At 37.8% G+C, this 20,697-nt stretch overlaps 1 protein-coding gene across 6 annotated transcripts in view; it reads left to right on the forward strand.

The window, feature by feature from the left end:
• Positions 1-20,697, forward strand: part of ACTN1 (actinin alpha 1) — a 122,829-nt gene that overhangs the window by 59,246 nt on the left and 42,886 nt on the right. For all 6 annotated transcript variants that reach the window (XM_034417637.3, XM_034417638.3, XM_034417636.3 and 3 more), the window contains exons 2-7: positions 1,553-1,667; positions 7,295-7,414; positions 12,546-12,632; positions 14,397-14,484; positions 17,606-17,684; positions 20,095-20,176. In XM_034417637.3, coding sequence (XP_034273528.1) covers positions 1,553-1,667; positions 7,295-7,414; positions 12,546-12,632; positions 14,397-14,484; positions 17,606-17,684; positions 20,095-20,176 — 571 coding nt within the window. The remainder of the gene's footprint in view (positions 1-1,552; positions 1,668-7,294; positions 7,415-12,545; positions 12,633-14,396; positions 14,485-17,605; positions 17,685-20,094; positions 20,177-20,697) is intronic.

Raw genomic sequence — 20,697 nt, forward strand, 5'->3', positions numbered from 1 at the left:
GATGCAGTTCAGTGGTCCCCAACCTTTTTGGCTCAGTGGTGGGGGCAGGGAGAGAGAGATGGTTTCGCCCTGGTTCCCAATGGGCTGCAGCCTGGAGGTTGGGGACCCCGGATGTAGTTGTTGATTAATACTGCAGCTGAGGTATCTAAGGAAGTATGTTCAAAAGAGATGGCCTCTTTGGTATGTTTTAGGTTTTTGCAGTGAATTACTTTTTCAAATAGCTGATTGTAATGTCATTGGAATTTTTTGAGCAAACTATGTTGTTTGGAGGTCAGTCTGAGAATGTTAATGGGCACAGAAAATGTGGGATAGAAATTTCACAAAAATAGACATATTCTGGAAGTGACACATAAAACAGTTTTAGACTGGACCCCAATAGAAAGTAGTGCAGCAACATTTTGCCCAAATTAGCAGTTATACGAAAAAGTACTGGTTCCCTAAAGTGACTTATATATTAAAAAACTCTTTTTTAAAAATTGTATCTCCTCTTATCAGTGCCATTAAGCTGTAAAGTCAGAAAACAACGATTGAAAACTCAAATAAAAGCATTTGCTAAAGAACAACTTCATGAGGGAGCTAAACAAATTACCTAGCGGCATTCCATATATTATATTTGACAGCCACTAATGAAGGATTTAGTTGATAATGTGCAAAGATTGGACTGGAGCTTTATGGTGTTCCTTTTTTAAAAAAAGAGGCAAGGTTGCAAACAGCAGACTGTAGTTTTGAGGTCGATCATCAAGAAAGTTGGGGGGAGGGGAAACTACCTCATGACTAACTTTTCTTATTCAACAGTTGATAGAAATTTGAGTTTAATCTAACAGCCCTTTAGGGATTTACAATGAACAGCAAAGGTTTTTGACTCCTACCTCTGAACAGTAGCAACAGTAACACAATTCTCCTTGTCTGCCTCCCCACATTATGCTGCTGAGGTGAAAAATGTTTGGAGGATAGCCAAGGGTTCATTTTAACCTGAAAGAGTACTAAAGTCTACTCAGTTTGTATAATTTATAAAGAATATCAATCAATATCTGGTTTTAGATTTCTTCAGCTCTGCCAGCCTACTCTAGCATCTGGATCTGGCTGGTGGATCTTTGTACAGTATTCTAATTAAAAAAGAAAGTAGTTCCTGCAAAACTGTGATTTACCCATGTTTGGCATTGGAGACTTTGTTGGACTTGGCCAGCCCAGCTTAAAATAACCCTGGTATAATTCTGGGGAATGAGTGGATTCTGTGATTGAGATGGAAACTGTAAAGGTAGGAATTCTTATGCGAGAATACAGCTTGCTCCAACAACTGGGGGCCCATTCAGAGAAAAAATACCATCCCAGACATGCAAAATTAGCTCCCCACCCCCAGTTTGCGCTATTATTTCCTGGGTGCTAAAGAGATAGAAAATGAAAAACTAATAAATCTAATTAAACTGACATTAATTCAGTAAATCACATAGCAGCAGTGTTTTTGTAATACTATGGATTTTTTTTTGAGAGCCTTACAGTTTCTCTTAGGAGAAGAATTAATCCCTTTTCTTCTCATTTTATCTCTTTCCAGACATTTACAGCTTGGTGTAACTCTCACCTCCGCAAGGCTGGCACCCAGATTGAGAACATAGAAGAAGATTTCAGAGATGGCCTGAAGCTTATGCTACTCCTGGAAGTTATATCGGGTGAGACCATTATTGTGCAGTAGTTTAATGGGCTGGAGTGGAGAAACCTGTACTTCAAGCTTTCCTTGTGGTGCAAAACAAGAGCCAAGATGGCCATTGTTTGAATTGGTATCCCATGTGCACAAAGTTCATGTTGGGAAATTTATGGAGAGAAGGAACTTCAGAGAGACAAATAAATGGGAATCTATTCCTATCCAGTATTCATTACCACATGAAGCAAAGCACTTGTTTCATCAGCATCTCTCTATTATCAGGACATGAAGCATCCAAATACAACCTGGTGGCTTCTAGGCTGGACATGCCAGCCTGGGGTAATGAGAGCCATAATCCAAGACACCTGAACAGTGTCAGCTGGGGAAGGGTGTTTCAGCATTGCTTATCCAATCAGGGTTGGGAACCAAGTCAGCCAAAGCAATAGTATCACTTCACTGCCATATGTTTTGTTTTGTTTTTTATTTTTAATTTGATTTATATGCCACCCTTCTCCGGAGACTCAGGGCAGCTTACAATGCGTTAAGCAATAACCTTCATACTTTTGTATATTTATACAAAGTCAGTTTATTGCCCCCACAAACTGGATCCTCAATTTTCCTACCTTAGAAAAGATGGAAGGCTGAGTCAACCTTGAGCCTGGTGAGATTCGAACTTACAGTAATTGCAGACAGCTGGTGTTAATCACAATGCTATCAGTCTGCTGAGCCACCAGGCCCGTTTTGTTGGGACACCTTTCCCACTTAAGCTTCACTGTGCTGTTTGCTGTAGCTTCTTTTATAGGTAGTCCTCGTTTTATGACCACAATTGAGCCCAACATTTATGTTGCTAAGCGAGATAGTTGTTAAGTGATTTTTTTTGCCCTGTTTTACAACTTTTCTTGCCACCATCGTTAAATTAGTAACACGGTTGTTAAGTGAATCTGGCTTCCCCATTGACTCAGAAGGTCATAAATGGGGATCACTATAACCAGGACATTGTAACCCATCATAAATAAGAACCAGTTGCTAAAGCATCCAAATTTTGATCACATGACCATGGAGAGGCTGCAACGGTTGTAAATGTGAAAAGTGATCATAAATCATTTTTTTTCTGTGCCATTGTAACTTCTAACAGTCACTAAATGAAAGGTTGTAAGTCGAGGATTACTTGTATAGAACTTTGATTGCTCTTCTATAACCAAAGGCCTCAGAGAAAGCCACAAGTGGTCCTCGTTCCTCTGCAGAATTTAAAAGCAAAATGTTGAATGGTCCATGTCCTGTGGCTTTCTTTGAAGTCTTCCAGAACCAGCTGAATTTGTCTCTCATGTTATTTATTCCTGACTTGTTTATCCTGCTTGTGAAGTGCTCACTCATGCATGGGGAAGGAGAGGAAAGCCAAGAGGAAGCAGTTTACAGACAGTGATAGGCAGAGGGCAAATAAACAAGCCTTGGTGTTTTTATTTACAGAATTCTACCATGGAATATATTTCCTTGATGTTGCATTCTCCTCTATCTTCATTTCTTTGCCCTTATTGCTTTTTGTTTTGAACGTTCCCTTTCTCTGCAGTGCTTTCCAGGTTTTGTTTAGGACTCTGGCTTGAACAATTCCTAGACTTTGGCTATCCAGGATTTCTGGCAACTATAGAACCAACAAATCTAGGGGTCACTGGTCATGGAAAAGCTGTTTATACACACTGTGCATAGCCAAAGTGCTTCAAAATATTTTTTGCTGTGATTGAACATGGTGGTTTGCCACATTATATGTAAGCAGGTTCCATTGCCTCTTAAAATCTCAGTGATTCCCGTTTTCCCCGGTAGAAGCCCTTTTCCTGTCTGGTAAACATGTACAGTTGGCATGTGTCACTGATCTCTTGAAAGTGTAGGACAAGCCCTTGCTTTGTTGTGGCATCGTCTGGTAAAGATTACTGTGACTGCCAAAGGAGAGTCAGTTCGTTCTTGTCAGAAGGAAAGGCGGCTGTTCTCCTACCTCTTTGAACTTCAGGTTCAGTTGCTTTTGGCAGCAGTTCAAAGTAAACACAGTTATAACGGCTGGACATGCTGCATTTTGGAAAGAAAGGACACATAACTGAAGAAAAGCAAAGGATTGTAGACTGAATCCTTTGCAAGAAAGGATTTATCTCCCTCCAACTTCATCATCATCATCATCATCATCATCATCATCATCATCATCATTATTATTATTATTATTATTATTATTATTACTACTACTACTACTACTACTACTACTACTACTACTACTACTATAAGGTTTGTTGCTGCTGTGTATGAATGATCTTTTGACATAAGAGAGCCTTTGGGGGAGGGGGGTATGTTAATGTAGAATATTGAAAATATACACATACAAATGATTAGAAATATACCCAAAAAGGGAAAGAACACATTCAAACACATCAGGTCCCAGAGGTTCTGTTTCAGATAAGGACATTTGTTCCTTTTTTGCCTGCCACTAAACTTAAAATCTCATGTCTGAAAAGTTTTTGCCCACCTCAGACATAATTCATTGATATGATACCTTTGTGATTATGGTGCAGATATATAAATATACAGAGGTAACTGTTAGCCATTAGCTGATAATCCTAACTCATTTGGAGGAAACAGTACAGTCCAAGTGAGCTGCAATAAGCAGAGTAATCAGTTGGTATGTTGCAGGCTAAAAAAAAAACCCTTTTTGATGGGCAAAAAGAAACTAGAAGCCTGATGAGCCGTGGTTTAGTACAACAAAACCCAGAATGTTTTAGTTATTCTAGATTTCACATAAAAAAATTCCAGAGGAATGACTAGAACAAGACTGGTCCATGTTGCCCTACCCTCCTCTGTGGCTCCCAGTGCAGCATATCCCACCAGCCTGCCCACCCCTCTTATTTTCCAGAGCCCTCCCTTCCTCATCTCTGCACTGCTGTCCCTGATGTTGTTGCAGCACAGCATATTCCCTGATCCAGCCTGTCTCCAGATCTTCTTCCCATGTTTTTCTTTGCTGCTTCTCCTTCGCCATCAATGTCCTTGGCTTTTTCCCTGCTCCCGCTGCCTCCAATATCAAACCATTTGTGTCTGGATAAAACAGCTTCATTTTGTTCTCTGCATGGGCCAAAACTCCTGAAGTGTGTATGTTTCCATTCAGGCATAGACCACCCATAATCAGTTGTTCCCTGCACCAAGCATTTTGCACATCTTTAGAAAAAGAAATCCCAATGAAAACTGCTATGACAGTTTAGTTCTGCTTTTATTTACTTCTGTATACACTTCCAATTCCCCACAATGAAGATAATTGAGCACATTTGTTTAGGAATTTTATTCTGTCTAGGCTAGGCCCTTACAAAAAATATTAGCACTGTATGTGATATTTTACAGAGGAAAAAAAAGCATTATTGCTTTTGGAACAAAAAAGGGCTATCAATAGATTCAAACTCAATGTAATTCGCTCTAATCTTGATTGTAGGAAATATGACTTCTGCAATAGAGTAGTTAATGTCTGGAACACTCTACCTGATCCTGTTGTTAGTCTCGCTAATCCCCATACCTTTTACCTTAAACTGTCTACTGTGGACCTTTCATGTTTCTTAAGAGGTCCCTAAGGGGGCGTGCATAAGCGCAGCAGCGTGCCTACCGTCCAGGAGTGAAATCTAAAAATTTTTGCTACTGGTTCTCTGGGCATGGCTTAATTAGTGGGCATGGCTTGGTGGTCAGGTGACTGGGTGGGCATGGCTTGGTGGTCAGGTGGGCATGGCGAAGTCGACGTCACTTCTTTGCCCTTTTTTAACCTACACAACACAACTGCCTCACCCACAATGTAAAAGCAGCTGTGCTAGACCCAAAATGGCCCCTGCAACAAGCAGGAACCTCACACAGCCACAAAAATCCCAAAAAACCAACTTTCACACTTTACACACACAAAATTCCACATACAGCTTTGTGAGATTTTGTGTGTTTGTGTAGTTAGAGTGAAACATTACAGAAACACACAAAATCTCAGCTGCACAAATATTATTTTATTTTATTTTATTTTATTTTTATTTTTATATAAAAGCAGCTAAATTTAAAACTTCCTAAACTTTAAATGGCTAGGTCTTAAAAAAGAACAACTAAAAAAAACCCAATTAACTATTTTTTTTAAAGCTCCCAAAGGGGAAAAAAACTTACCCAACAAGGCAGGCAGGCAGATAGATGAGCTTGATTGCAGGCAGGGAGATTCAGTTGCTTGCTGATGCAATGGATTGCAGGGATTACAGCAAGCGAAGCAAGGCAGGCGTGCGAAGGTAAGCAAGCTGGAGGCTGGTGGGGGGGAGGGATTTTTGCTACCGGTTCTCCGAACTGCCCACTGCCATTGCTACCTACTCGCCTACCTACTGGGAGCATTTCACCCCTGCTGCCGTCCCTGTCCTACTGTCCCCATTTATATGTAATCATTCTGTGTGTTTATGGCTATGTTTTGCCTATTTATATCTTTTTAACGTGCCATTCTTTTTTTCATGTGTCCATGTCCATGTCTATACTGTTACTTGTTTCCTTGTACATGTTGACAAATAAATAAATTATGTATGTATGTATGTATGTATGTATGTATGTATGTATGTATGTATGTACGTATGTGGAAATCATGAGGTTAGTCCTTCTGAAACAATACCACTTTGGAATAAGAGGCAATTGCATACTTAAAGTGTTCCTCCTTTTATTTTATTTTTTGTAATTGTTTTCATTACACAGTTATAAAGCTTACACAATACATTATATTGCTACAATATTGACTATAAATATATTGATTAATACAATATTGAGTAAACATTATTACCACTGTAATATTTAGATAACTTAGATCATTGAGGATTCAAAACAAGAAATATCAATATTAATTATGATTTAAAATGTTAATAAGCATAACATTATTTGGCTTTGTCATCCAGAATTGAATACATTAAAAAAACAACACTGCATGTTGTATCAAATCAAAGAGCCTTGATAGTACAGTGGTTTAGTGCACCCTGTTATTAACACAGCTGCCTGCAATTTCTGCTGGTTCGAATCTCTCCAAGGCTCAAGGTTGACTCAGCCTTCCATCCTTTCTAAGGTAGGTGAAATGAGGACCCAGTTTGTGGGGGCAATAAGCTAACTTTGTATAAAATATACAAAAGAATGAAGGCTATTGCTTAACGCATTGTAAGCCGCCCTGAGTCTCCGGAGAAGGGCGGCATATAAATCAAATTAAAAAAAAAAAATTGTTTTACAATAAAGGCTTTGAATTCAAGTTGATTATTTACTATTAAGATCTCCACTGTTGGAAAAGGAAAAGAGAATATAAACAAAACAAATTTGAAGACAGTTTAATCTCATTCCTGCTTATGACCATAGTATGATTATTTTAGTTTTATTGTTCCCCAAAGTGCTACTTAGTATGTGTATATCTTGTCACTTGATGGAAGTAGTCAAGTACATGATTCCCCTACATGATTAAGTGGTACGATCAGGTATTTACAAAATTATGACTGTAAATAAATCCCAATGGACCAGTTGTGGTTTTACAGCAAAAGAGAAGCAACTGTTTTCTTTGTGTAATATATGAATTCTTGGTAGAGGTGAAATGAAGGACTTCATTAAAAAAAAATACAGGTAATCATATTTTTTTTCTCTCCACCTGATTAGGTGAACGTTTGGCTAAGCCAGAAAGAGGCAAAATGCGAGTGCACAAAATCTCAAATGTGAACAAAGCTCTGGATTTTATTGCTAGCAAAGGAGTCAAGCTGGTCTCCATTGGAGCTGAAGGTAAGCAGCATTTACTTCCAACAGGAACTGGATAGTAGCAATAATGAACCTGCTTTTATTTGATACACATTTAATATTAGATGCATTGCTGGAAAATAATGTATTTCCTAAATGTGGACTTCACATTTGAAGACCAACCAATTAAGAGGTCTTAGAATAGTTGGAAGCAGTTTTTGGCTTCTATCCATCCATTCATTCATTTGTCACATTCATTTGTATCCTGCCTAGTCACTAAGAACCAGGTGTATAGACACATGCTCTCTGTGTTCCTTCTAAAGGATTATTATCCTGTCTCATTATCTTTGATTTGAGGGAAGAAGAGAAAAGAAAGAATCCGATGCTTTTGTTCATCTTAGAAAAAAAAATTGCTCATGGATTTTCTAATCCAAGAACCTGATGAACCAAATAGACTTCTTATCCATCATAAACTTTCCCCCAAAATACTTGAGTGAAACAATTAATGATATGGGTGATTACAACTTGATATATCTGAGTAAGGGGAAGGAAAGAAGCAGGCTCTGAAAATGCCCAATGTGCAATAGGAATAGACAGCATTTCAAAGTTAAGGAAGATTTATTTATTTATTCAATTTCTCTAGCTGCCCAACTCAACCAAGGGAATCTGTTTAGTTTATCTATGTTGTCTGTTATTCTTTAGATTCAGCATAACAAGAACATAAATACAATTAGATCATCATGTTTCATTATTATATCAAACCTATATAATTTAACAAAAATATATGTGTAAAAATAGAATTAATCCCCAACTCCTTCCATTAATGTAAGAATAATTATGAACATACTGTATATGATTCTTGCTGTACCCATTGCATGTGTTTTATTTTGTATTATGGGTTTTTAATTGTACTGTATTGAGTTGACTGATAGCATGCTATATGGTGACTGGATTGTGAAAAGGATTATAAACATTTTCAAACTCTGCATTTTGAAAGATCCAGATCAGTGACTGTCATTACGATAGCAACAAAATAAAAATCAATGAAGCAAGTTGAATGTTATTAACATGGCTAAGACAGAATAAATCAAGCAGGTGGGATTTAACTAGAAATCATAATGGGCCAATAAAAGAGATTTTGTGTGCATATTTTTAAATATACCCTAAGCAATAGAGTCTGTCAAAAGATCCCTGATATCACTTGACCACAAGTGGTATCACCACTAATCACTTCCTAATCATCATCTTGGCTTCAGAATATCCAAGGAACTATATCGGAAGTTTGGAAAAACAAGAAAAAACACCAGAATTCTATATTGATACTAGATTGGCAATGCCAACATTCCTTAATGTGGTGCAAAAAGGAAACTGTGTAAGAAAGAAACAGTGACATTTGGAACAATTTTGAAAAGTTGTATTTATACAAGTAGTGAAACTATTGTTTTTATTGGCTAAATTAAAGCCACCTTATATGGCTTACAGTACTGCTCATGTTCTGCAAATTCTGCAGGTTCAAGAAAGCATCCCCTTTGGTTGCTTATACTGCACGATCTCTCACACTTAATAATGGATTTTTTAAAAAATCCAAAGTAAATTCTTATCAATAGCACAAAAGCAGTCCACATTTTGTAGTAAAATGGACTGCAACATAGAGTGTAAACACATTTTCATTCTCTTGATGCATTTCCACCATAGTTCCTATTTACATATAAAATAAGTTCATAACTCCTCTTTGAAATCCTGATGCAAAAAAAAAATTAAAAAAATCCTGTGATCCTCTCATGTAAAACAAGAAGATAATGGAACATCAGAGTACTATGACAGGGTTATTCATTTCAATGCATTTGGAGTCCTTTTGAAGAACCCAGTTTATTATGAATATTCAGTGGTTATTTTCCTTTTGAAAGAACTGAGCACCAAAGAGATGGAAATTGTATCTTTATTTGTATATTCTGTTCACAAAGACTTATTGTAGTAAAACCAATTATATGGAAATATACTCACTAAAGCAGAACACTTGGTTTCCTCTTTCCAGCTGTTCCGGTTCTTCAAACAGCAGTCTGTATCTTTGCACAGGCTGAATGTAGATCTAGCTGAACATTTTTCCTTGTTGAGTGTGCTGTGAACAGCACTCTGAGATCGTGAGAATGACAACTGTTCTAGATTTCACACCTAAGATATTTTTGCTTGACTTTTTAAGGATCCTTAGTTATAAGTTTTCACAATTACTTCTTGGAGGATTCAGATCATCATCCTTAGTCTTCAACACATATTTCATATTTCTGTCATCTGCTTTTCCTTTTAATGGAGACACTTCATAAAGTGTGAAAGATGCAGAACAGAATCTCAATTCTCCATTGGTACGAATGTCCCAAAAGGGCCCCATTGATTTTGGAGGAAAGGGGGGTCCATCAGGTGTACTAAAGATTGTTCACAATGCGCATCTCTCCTATTTCCTACTCTGAACCCCTTTAAAAACGATTAGCCTTTTTTTTTTTGTTATATCAGAATTCTGGAATTTCAAGATAAAACAGATTTGCTCCATGCTTAACCCCTGCAACATAATGAATGTTTTACATATGAACATATCTTCACATTTGATATAAAGATATATTCCTGACACCAGGGTGACAACATTGGTTTTGAGATGGAGAACAAAATATACAAGATAATTACCAACTTTAGCAAATAAAATCCAAACTGTTGCTGCCTAGCAACGGTTCTTTAATTCATGAATCTGCCTTAAAGGTTTCTTTGTGACTTATCACATTTTTATTGTTGCAAAATAGTCAAATATTGCAATGAGGTAATAGAATCTGATAGGAACACATTTTGGACGCAAATTGTTATCCCTGACTGTTTCTTTCAGAATTTGTTTTTAATTATTTCTATTGCTGCTGCTGCTGCTGCCGCCCAGTCATAGATAATACAAAGAACTAAACTGGAAGAGCTGACATTTGAATGAAGTTGTCTTCTATTGGCACAATTGTTAATCAGTCCTGCTGTCCATCATGAATTTGCTGTCTTACTTCTCTTGGAATGCTTTTGGACTGTTGGTTGATTTTATTGTTTGTCACACACTTAGCCAAATATTTAGACTGGATTTGGCATTTTTATCTAATTGAGTCCTTCCCAAGGATCTGGGACAGACAGATGTTGATGTTTGATAATGCTAAATGTTAAACAAGGTATCGTTGCAGGATGTAAGCTGTTCCGAGTAAAGCTGCCTTTTATAATTGACTGATAGTGAACTTGTCAATGCCGATGGTGTTCAAATGTGTTGTAGTTGTTTTGGAATTACACCCAAGGTGTCTATTACTATTGATACTACCTTTGCTTTTTTGTTGTTGTTATTGTTATGGTTTGTCACACAGTCTGCCAGATGTTCAGACTAGATTTGGCATTTTTGTCTGTCTATTGAGTCCTTCCCAATAACCTGGATAGTGGATATTTGATAGTATTGTTATGGTTCATCACACAGACAGATGTTCAGACTGGACTTTCTGAAATTTACATCTCTCCATATTTTTTATGGGAGAGACACTCTGTCTGATTCCTGATGAGACCTGTTTTGTATGGTTGAACCTCTGGCATAGCTCTCATCTTTCTCAGAGCATACAAGGCTCACAACCACATAAAGATAGTGCCTCTCCAACAACACTGGGGATGTTGTTATTAGTATTATTGCTGTTATTATTATTATTCCTGATTTAGGAGCTTTATATATGCACATGCTGTTAATACTGATGTGATATATTGGAATGAATCCTTCAGCTAATCTGGACAATTCTTTTGAACTGATGAACATTTCAAAACAATAGTGTCTGTTTGCTAGGCAGGTGGATATAAATAACTTAACACTTATTAATATAGGTTAAGGTAGTGTTATTTGGATTGGGTGGGTTTGATAGACCTTTTTTCATGTAATAGGGTAATCAAGTTTGAATTAATTAAAAGAATTAATACCTTTTTGGATTAAACAGAAAAGTTTTTTTTTCTTATCACATAACACTATTAGTTTGATGCAAAAATATATGTTATATCCCAAACTGTATAATGAACGACCACATAAATAAATTCAGTGGCTTTACCACCTACATTTCATTTCTTCACTCTTACTCTCTCTGTTCCTACCCCCATAGCAACAGTGGGTTTCTATATATTCCTTTCTCAGGGCAATACTCCATGAATGTCATTAGTGATCCAGGAAATCTTATGCAATAGACGAGTCTTTAAGAAATCACAGGATTCTGTTGTTTTGCGGTAAAGAAGGATATAACTGCTTCTCTATGGAGTTCTAAGCGGAGCAGAAATGTTTATGGAAGTGCCAGCATTTTGTTGTTAACTTTCAGCTGCAGGGTCACAGATATTACAGGAACTGACTAGCTGATATCCTGGGGGAAACCAAGATCTGCTGGGAATCTCTGAGCATCATATTGGCCAGAAAGACAATCTGATTTCTTTCTTTTGACTACCTTCAAGATTCTTCTACCAGTTGATAGGAACTGAACTTCCTTTTATGTGCTGATGTAGACACAGGCATTGTGTAAAACCAGTAAACAAGCAGCCTATTTCTAAATATTACAAATTGTGAAAGGGGGCTAATTCACTAAACCAGATAATATTTTTTAAACATTGACTGAGCCCAGCTGTTGTTTCTGGTTTCTAAAAAAAACATGCCAACCCTCTGAAAGCAGGATGTGCTAAAACTTAAACTGTAAACTGTTTTGAGCAGTCAAACAGGAAGGCATCATATACACCAGTCAAATAAATAAACGGAAAGATACTACCATGTTTCCCCGAAAATAAGCCCCTATCTTATATTTTTTGAACCCTGAAATAAGCGCTTGGCCTTATTGCCATGCACTCAAAAGCCCGATTGGGCTTATTATCAGGGGATGTCTTATTTTGGGGAAGGAAACAGGGTAAAAAGAAAACCAAACTGTTCAAATCAGATCAGAGAAGCAATATGCATTCAGGGGATTTTGATTTTTTCTCCTTGGCAAATGATTGCTGATCTTCATAAGTCTAGGGAGTTTTTATGTGCCCTCTGCCCCTCTTCCCATCATAGGTTTCAGGAGGTGTCTGCTGCTGGATTAATAAGTCTTTTAAGAAGATGCTTGTTTATTTTTGGTTGTTCAACTGCTACATTTCTTTTCTTTTCCTTTTTTTACAGAGATTGTTGATGGGAATGCAAAAATGACCCTTGGCATGATTTGGACCATCATTCTTCGTTTTGCCATTCAGGATATCTCAGTAGAAGGTAAATCCCAACAGGTTCTCAATTCTTCCAAGGATAGTTATGACGAGGAAGAGCTGCCTCAAGGAAAGAACATGAAACCTATACTCTGAATGAAGAATACTTGCCCGTCAGCTGGAAGTTAGTGTCTCTGCTTGATTAATTGCATCTGAGGTATCTGAAAGTTGCTGATTCTATTTACAAAATGCAGAGTTAAGGAGTTCCAAGTCTGGATTCCCTGACTTGGCAAGAAGAGTGATGGACACAGGCTGACAGCTTTCATGACACTGTAGAGCAGGCTTCACTTCGTTATTCTGAACCTGCCTAGACATTAAGGTCTGCAGGGGAGGCAGAGTTTTCCTTCCAAAATCTTTTCTGCCTGTCCACATTTTGGGATAGGCTTCCTCTCGGTTAGAGAGTCTCGGAGTCTTGGAGTCTCGGTTAGTTTAACTTTCTGAAAGAGCTTCAAGAGATACCTCTTTAGTTGGGCCTTTTTATTCATTTAGTATTATTTTATAGTTAGTTCGTTTTTGTAATTATTGTGCTACGTTAATAGTTGTGAACTGATTTGTTTTATATGCGGCAGCATATTGACAGGCCTGAGAAAGAGAGAGAAGGATCTGATTTTAGGGCTGGGCCTGCATAGCCCTTGGATGTGAGACCACTAAAAATTAGAGGGCTGGGAAGTTGAAAACAGCTGGGGGGGGGGGGATAGCAAATTAATTCCATGTTATTGTCAAGAAAACTACATGGGCATGTTCACATGATCACTAAGTATTTGCATTTGACAGAAAGCAAATTTGACTTTATCTCTCTGTGTTATTTTACTCAACTGAGTGCTTTTGGAAAGAGTTGAAAGAATAGCATTCCAGATTTACAACCTAATTTTTTAAAGTTTAAAGAAACCTTAAAGAAAGAACATTTCAAATGAACACTGTGCTATGGAAACGCATCATCAGTGGCAGTTGCCTCAGCTGCTGCTTTCTTTTTCATTTTCAGGTGCCAACTGCCAAAAACATCATAAAATCTCAATGAGGGAAAGAGATATGGGAAAAATACCAGTGACTGTACTTTAAATTCTTTAAATAAGATTGATGTACCTTAAATACTTAACATTGAAGCCTATATTTGATCTAATGGTTAAGGCACCAGGCTAGAAACCAGCCTTAGGCACGAAAGCCAGCTGGGAGACTTTGAAACAGTCAATCATTCTCTTCCCAACCAACCTCACAGGGTTGTTATTATGAAAATAAGAATAGGAAGGAATATTACATATGTTTGCCACCTTGAGTTATTTATAAAAATAATGAAGACTGGATGTAAATGTAAAAATTAAAAATTAAATGCTGCACTCTCTCAGTCACTAAATAAAGTAATATAAGACTTGTCAACCACTCCCATTACAGCAATATTTTTTATAAAGGCAGTTCATCTTGAAAAGTTATTGAGCATCCTAAAGCTTGGACCTAGTTATCATAATTTTTGAGTTGAGTAAGCTATTTTTTTTTCACTGCTAGGTTGCTAATTTTAGTTTGTATTGTATTATTATTAGTAGTAGTATCATTAATATTAATTAAAATTTGCTGTGGCTGTTCAATCCAGAACACTCTGGGCTGCTAACTGTTACTTTACTTTTACTATTTTACTCTGGGCTTCCAACATTAAACTAGTTCTTGGGAGATTCTGAAGTACAAATGAAAGGGGCCATCCACATTCTCTTCAATGGCTTCAAAGGTCAGAATGATCAAAGAAAACTTGGAACTAATGCTTGTATCTTTTGTTCTGTAGAGACATCTGCGAAAGAAGGGCTTTTGCTGTGGTGCCAGAGGAAAACTGCCCCTTACAAAAATGTGAACATCCAAAACTTCCATATTAGGTAAAAAGCATAAAGAGCAGTTCCCTGAAAATATTGCTTTTCTGATACGTCACATACCTCAGTTGCACAACCAGTGCCTGTCCCAAGTTGGAGAAAAAAATCATCTAAAAGATTTGGATGCTGCTTAATGATCAACTCAGCTATTCTTAAACCTCACGCTAAAAACATTCACAATTAACATGACCACTTAGATCAGGAGTGTCAAACTGGCGGCCTGTGGGCTGGGTGTGTCATGCGCAGGCTACACCCACCCCAGCTCCGCGAAGGGCGTGATGCAGGGGTGGGTTCTACTTACCTTTATTACAGGTTCGCAACAGGATCGCAGATGCGCGATTGCTTCGCTCGCGCACGCACCTTGCTTCTGTGCATGCACAAAAGCTTCTGCACATGCGCAGATCGCTTCTGATGATGTCAGGGTCGGTGGCCGGAGCCTCCCGCTGGTTTTACTACTGGTTCTATAGAACCGGTCTGAACCAGGGGCAACCCACCACTGGTGTGATGGCAACGTGATGCCCTGAGTTTGACACCCGAGACTTAGATGGAGGAGGATAGTGTTTGTGCTCTTGACCCTACCTTCCAGTTCAAGATTTGAAGGCTGCAATTAGCTAACAGTTTCTTCCTCTGTTACCGTGGCATCAGACACATCTTCAGGGCTGGGGTTTCTGTCAAACAATGTGGCATTGATGCAATGGAGACTTTGCCCTTTTTTTACATGTATGTGAAAATATCCCTGCGAAACAGTTGGACCTTGTATCGCAAAAACACAATGCAGCTTTCATAATTTGTTTTTTGCTGACCTACATGCAATTCCCCCTGGTATTTATGTTAAAATGCTGAAGCTTTTTAAAAAAACTTTTATCCAGCCAAGATAAAGAATGGACCAGTTCAGACTATATTCACACTTTGCTAAACTAAAAGTTGTCAAGATAAACATGAATGCTGGGCTCACTTTCCTTCTTCATCCCTTTGTCTGTGGTTAACTTAAACAATAGTTGTTTGTTATACTTGAAACCTGAAGGCAACGTCATTTTGTGTTGGTTTATTCAATATGCAAATGGAAAACTAATGCTATGCTGTGGTTTAGCAATCGATGGAGAGATGTTGAAAAGAACTCTTATAGGACTTAAGCTATGTACCGTGACATGTAAAATGACTCTTACATTACTTACAAAGTACCGTATTTTTCGGACTATAAGACGCACTGGAGTATAAGACACACCTTGGCTTTTGTGGAGGAATCCTCCCGGAATACCCCCAATCAGCTGTTCCCAGAGGTGAACTTTAGCAACAGGTTTGTTGGTTGTGAGCTCTGAGCCTTGCTTTTTTTCAGCTCTGAAACCTCCATTTCAGAGGCTGGGCGGGGCTACATTTGGACTATAAGATGCACCCAGATTTTCACCCTCTTTTTGGGGGTAAAAAGGTGCGTCTTATACTCCGAAAAATACGGTAATTAATGCAAACTAATGGGTTGAGGAGCCAAGGAAGGGAATGTAGTTGCCACTGCTACTGTTTTTCCTCCTCCATCCTTGCCTTACAGAGGCTTCACTCATATAACACATTCATTTCAAAATACACATTTGTCTAGCAGATTTGTTCCTATCTATGTTTCTATATACCTCAGTTTTGAAAGCTTGAATGATAAAGCCAGGCCTGAGTTGATCATTAATGGTGGTTGATCCCAGCAGTCCAGAATGGAAGCAATGCATCATGTTCTAATGACATGTTTGTGTATTTACTTTCTTTCCTGCTCTCCTCCTCCTGAGCCATTGAAATGTAGTTAGTCAACACAATTGCCAAAAATCTATAAAGAAGTAGAATGAAAAGGAATATTATATCTTGAGATGCAGCAAGAGATGTTGAAGTCCTTATTCTTTCCTCTCTTGCCTCAGTTCTGTTAAAGTACAGGTGGTCCTCGAGTTATGACCATAATTGAGCCCAAATTTATGTTGCTAAGTGAAACATTTTTAAAGTGAGTTTGTCCTATTTTATGACTTTTCTTGTTACATTTCTTAAGTGAATCACTGCAGTTGTTAAATTAGTAACATGGTTGTTAAGTGAACCTGGTTTCCCCATTAACTTTGCTTGTCAGAAGGTCACAAAAAAGGATCACGTGAATCCACGACACTGCAACCGTCATAAATGTGAATCAGTTGCTAAGCATCTAAATTTTGATTATGTGACCATGGGGAAGCTGCAACGGTCATAAGTGTGAAAAAGGGTCATGTCACTTTTTTCAGTGCCATTGTGTAAGCCGCCCTGAGTCTCCGGAGAAGGGCGGCATATAAATCAAATTAAAAAAAAAAAGTGAACTGTTATAAGTCAAGGACTACCTGTAAAAGAAAACAGCTCATGTTTTATGTCACACTTTTTACATTTATAGACAAACTGGAATCATTATTTGCCAAAATCTGACAAAAGAAAGAGCAAACAACAATGTAACATTATTTTACTGCATATACCCATTAGTGACTGATAAAACAATATACCTTCTTTATTTTTATTCCACAGTTAGTTTGGTACCAGGTACCAGGTCCTTTGAAATATGAAATTGGTTAACCTTTCAAAAATGAATAGAAACTTTGATTAAATTCAAGTACAATTAATCTCTAGATGGCCAACTTGTGTCCCCCCCCCCCCCACACACATGTTGGCCCACAGTTTGAATTGCCTCTGATTGTTGACTGTGCTGGCTCAGGATGAAGAGGGTTGTAAGTTAATAGCATTGTAATTTTGGAAGATAGCACTAGCAATAGCACTTATATACCGCTTCACAGTGCTTTACAGCCCTCTCTAAGGAGTTTACACAGTCAGTATATTGCCCCCAATAATCTGGGTCCTCATTTTACCGACCTTGGAAGCATGGACGGCTGAGTCAACCTTGAGCCTGTGAGACTTGAACTGCTGAACTGACTGGCAGCCGACAGTCAGCAGAAGTAGCCCGCAGTACTACATTCAACCACTGCCCCACCAGGGCTCATGCCATCTAAATCAGCTATATTCTCTCTGCCCAGTTGTGTGCACAGACAACACTATTGATTTAGACTGTCTTCAGTTTGCTTTCAAATTACTCATCATGTGCATCTTGAAGAATATAGCTAATTGTGTTTCATCTCTCTTATAGCTGGAAGGATGGTCTCGGTTTTTGTGCGTTGATCCACAGACACCGTCCAGAACTTATTGATTATGGAAAACTAAGAAAGGTATTGTATTAGACTTTGGGCTGTTTCAAGTTCATAGATCCCAAAAGAATAAAACCTTTGGACAATTTTACCTAAGATGAAATAGATTCTCTGAAAAGCTCAGATATATTTTGACGCAGTCAAACATTGACCTGATGTTCATTGACCTGATGTTCATTGACCTGATGTTCATTGACCTGATGTTCTCCAAATGTGCTGGACTGACTCCCCTTCCAAATCACATGTGGAAGTCACCAGGTTGGAAAGAGAAGTAGTTATATGCTGACAAAGATCTAGATTAACCACAGATTGACGGTTCCTTGGCCTTCAGAATTCTAGCTCAGCTAATTCAAATGCTTGCTTCGATTTGCAGAAGGTAGAAGAAGAGCAGTTGGTGACATTTCAATAATGTTTAACATGTGTTGGCACAAGTGTGTATTTAAACCTCCTAATACAGTTAAATGGACTTTTCAGAAGGAAGGCGTGGCTGCTAAAGCTGAATATCCATTACATCTGACTATATTCACATCAATTTACAGATTATACATAATTACACCAATGATGTAAATTCAGTCAACTGTTGAAATTATTTTTGGTACAGTTAGTTTATCCACCATTTTGGAAAGGTATTTAAATGGAAAACACGTCTGCAGTTTTTGTAGTTCGCTTAACTGAGGTCTGATAAATCACTGTGATGATAGTATTTGTTAAATAGCAGCCACCCGCAATTTAAATCCTATTGCCGATTCTGACTAAAAGTTTTGACACCCATTTAATTTATCAGTAAGTTATAAAAATGCTTTTCCTCAACTGTCTCTAAGTTAAAATAAGTGGAGATATTTCAGCTAACAGATCATATATGTTAAAAAAATAATAAAATGGCATACTGGAAAATCAAGTTAATTTAATCTTTCTTTGTTTAACATTTATAAAAAAGAAGAATAATTTAAACAAAACTGTAGTGATTGTAGGTTTGCTCCAAATGTTATCTATAATATAATTCACATGGTTTAGTAATTAACTAAAATGGATGTTTCAGCAGCTTTTTAAAAGGTTCTTTTTGTTCCTTGAACATTGTTATATTGAGTTCCCCAAATTAAAGGCAAAAGGATTTCATTTTCCTCTTTTAGAAGAAATATCTTAATTGTCAGCTCCTAGAATGCTCTTCTTCATAGGAGGGTATTTATGAGGCTACCTATGCAAAGCGTGCAAAGTTCTCCGTTTCCCCGCTCCTTAACTCTGAAAATAGCAGAGTTAATGACAAGACTACATCTTCTGTTGTGGCGTACATAACTTGAACTGAGGTGTATATATATTTATTTGTTTGTGATAATCAGCCTAAAATAAAAAGCAGTTCCCTCAAAACCCATTAAATGTAAAGGTTCACGTCGCACATCTGTGCTAGTTGTTCCCGACTCTAGGGGGCGGTGCTCATCTCTGTTTCAAAGCCAAAGAGCCAGAGCTGTTCGAAGACGTCTCCGTGGTCATGTAGCCGGCATGACTAAGGCGCATGGAACGCTGTTACCTTCCCACCAAAGGTGGTCCCTATTTTTCTACTTGCATTTTTTACGTGCTTTCGAACTGCTAGGTTTGCAGAAGCTGGGACAAGTAACGGGAGCTCACCCCGTTACATGGCACTAGGGATTCAAACCTCTGAACTGACGACCTTTCGATCGACAAATTCAGTGTCTTAGCCACTGAGCCACCACATTCCTCAAAACCCATAGGTTAACCCATAATACAGGCAAAACCAAACATCCAAAGTATACATTTTGCCAAATATCAAAATAATAAATAGTCGTGACCATACCATATTCCAACCTTCGCTCACAATATGCCCTCCTCTTGTGCTAAATGAAATAAATAGATCTTAATTGTTTTCCTGAAACCTACAAGCGTAGGAACAATGTGGGTCTCTATGGGGAAGGAATTCCACAATCAATGGGGGTATCAATCAATATGCCAATTTCCTAGGTCCAGTCAAATGATAACCTTGAATGTGCAGGACTTGGAGAGAGTTGACTTTGTTTGATTTGTTAGATGATTATGCAAGAAAGTAGGGCTACCGAAAACCATCCTTATCCATCAGAGAGGTTAGTGGGGGGAAATGAAATATAATAATTTTAAAAAGAAAGTTAAAAGCATAGCAATCCTCTCTATATAAGACAGTAATACAAATTACTATTAAAATACTCAAAAAGCTAAATAAAAATGTGCCTATAAGTTATTTGTAATCTGGAGAACATAGAAAGTAGTTTTTCATGAAGAAATGTGATAGATAAGACCATGGTCCTCTAGTTAAATTTGTTTCCTCTGTTTTCTTTGGGTCAACTAATCTAGCTTTTCAGTGAAGTATACTATGTAACTGATGGTTATTGAAGTATTTTCTTTTATTGTGCATTTATTGCTAATAAAACATTCTTTTTCCTAGGATGATCCTTATACAAATCTGAATACAGCTTTTGATGTGGCTGAAAGATACTTAGATATTCCAAAGATGTTGGATGCAGAAGGTATAGTAAAATCCAGTTTTGTTTCCCTTTTCTTCCTCCCACTTCCCCAAAAAGGTTCCTTAAAATGCCTTTATGTATTTATTAGAACTGAGATTCTTACTAGATCATTCCCTCCTTATCACACATTTAGACCCATTTAGATCAGACTAAGTTCTGATACATCTACAGCAACCACAGTCTTAAAATATTTTTGATCTAATTTTTGGATCCTGCACAATACTAATGCCATTTGATTAATAGGACAACAGAGAAAATATATGTGTTCATATCAGTAGGAGCAGCACAGATTTGGGATTTCCTAACAGGATCTGTCAAGTCCTGCATGATTTTGTTCCAGTCATGAGATCCTGTCATGGTCATTAGCTCCATGTAGTAGCAAAAGTATGTGAGCTGGGCTAAGACAAATAATAGCAGAGTGGCATTCATGCTTTTTTTCACTGGTCCCTGGTGTGCTTTTTGAGCCTCAGTGATAGGTGCACACCTGTCTTGGACTAACTCAGTGTTCCACCTTGGGCAAACAA

Source organism: Pantherophis guttatus, chromosome 1 (genome assembly GCF_059756535.1).
Source record: "Pantherophis guttatus breed Tessera chromosome 1, ASM5975653v1, whole genome shotgun sequence".
In the NCBI taxonomy this organism is placed as follows: Eukaryota; Metazoa; Chordata; class Lepidosauria; order Squamata; family Colubridae; genus Pantherophis; species Pantherophis guttatus.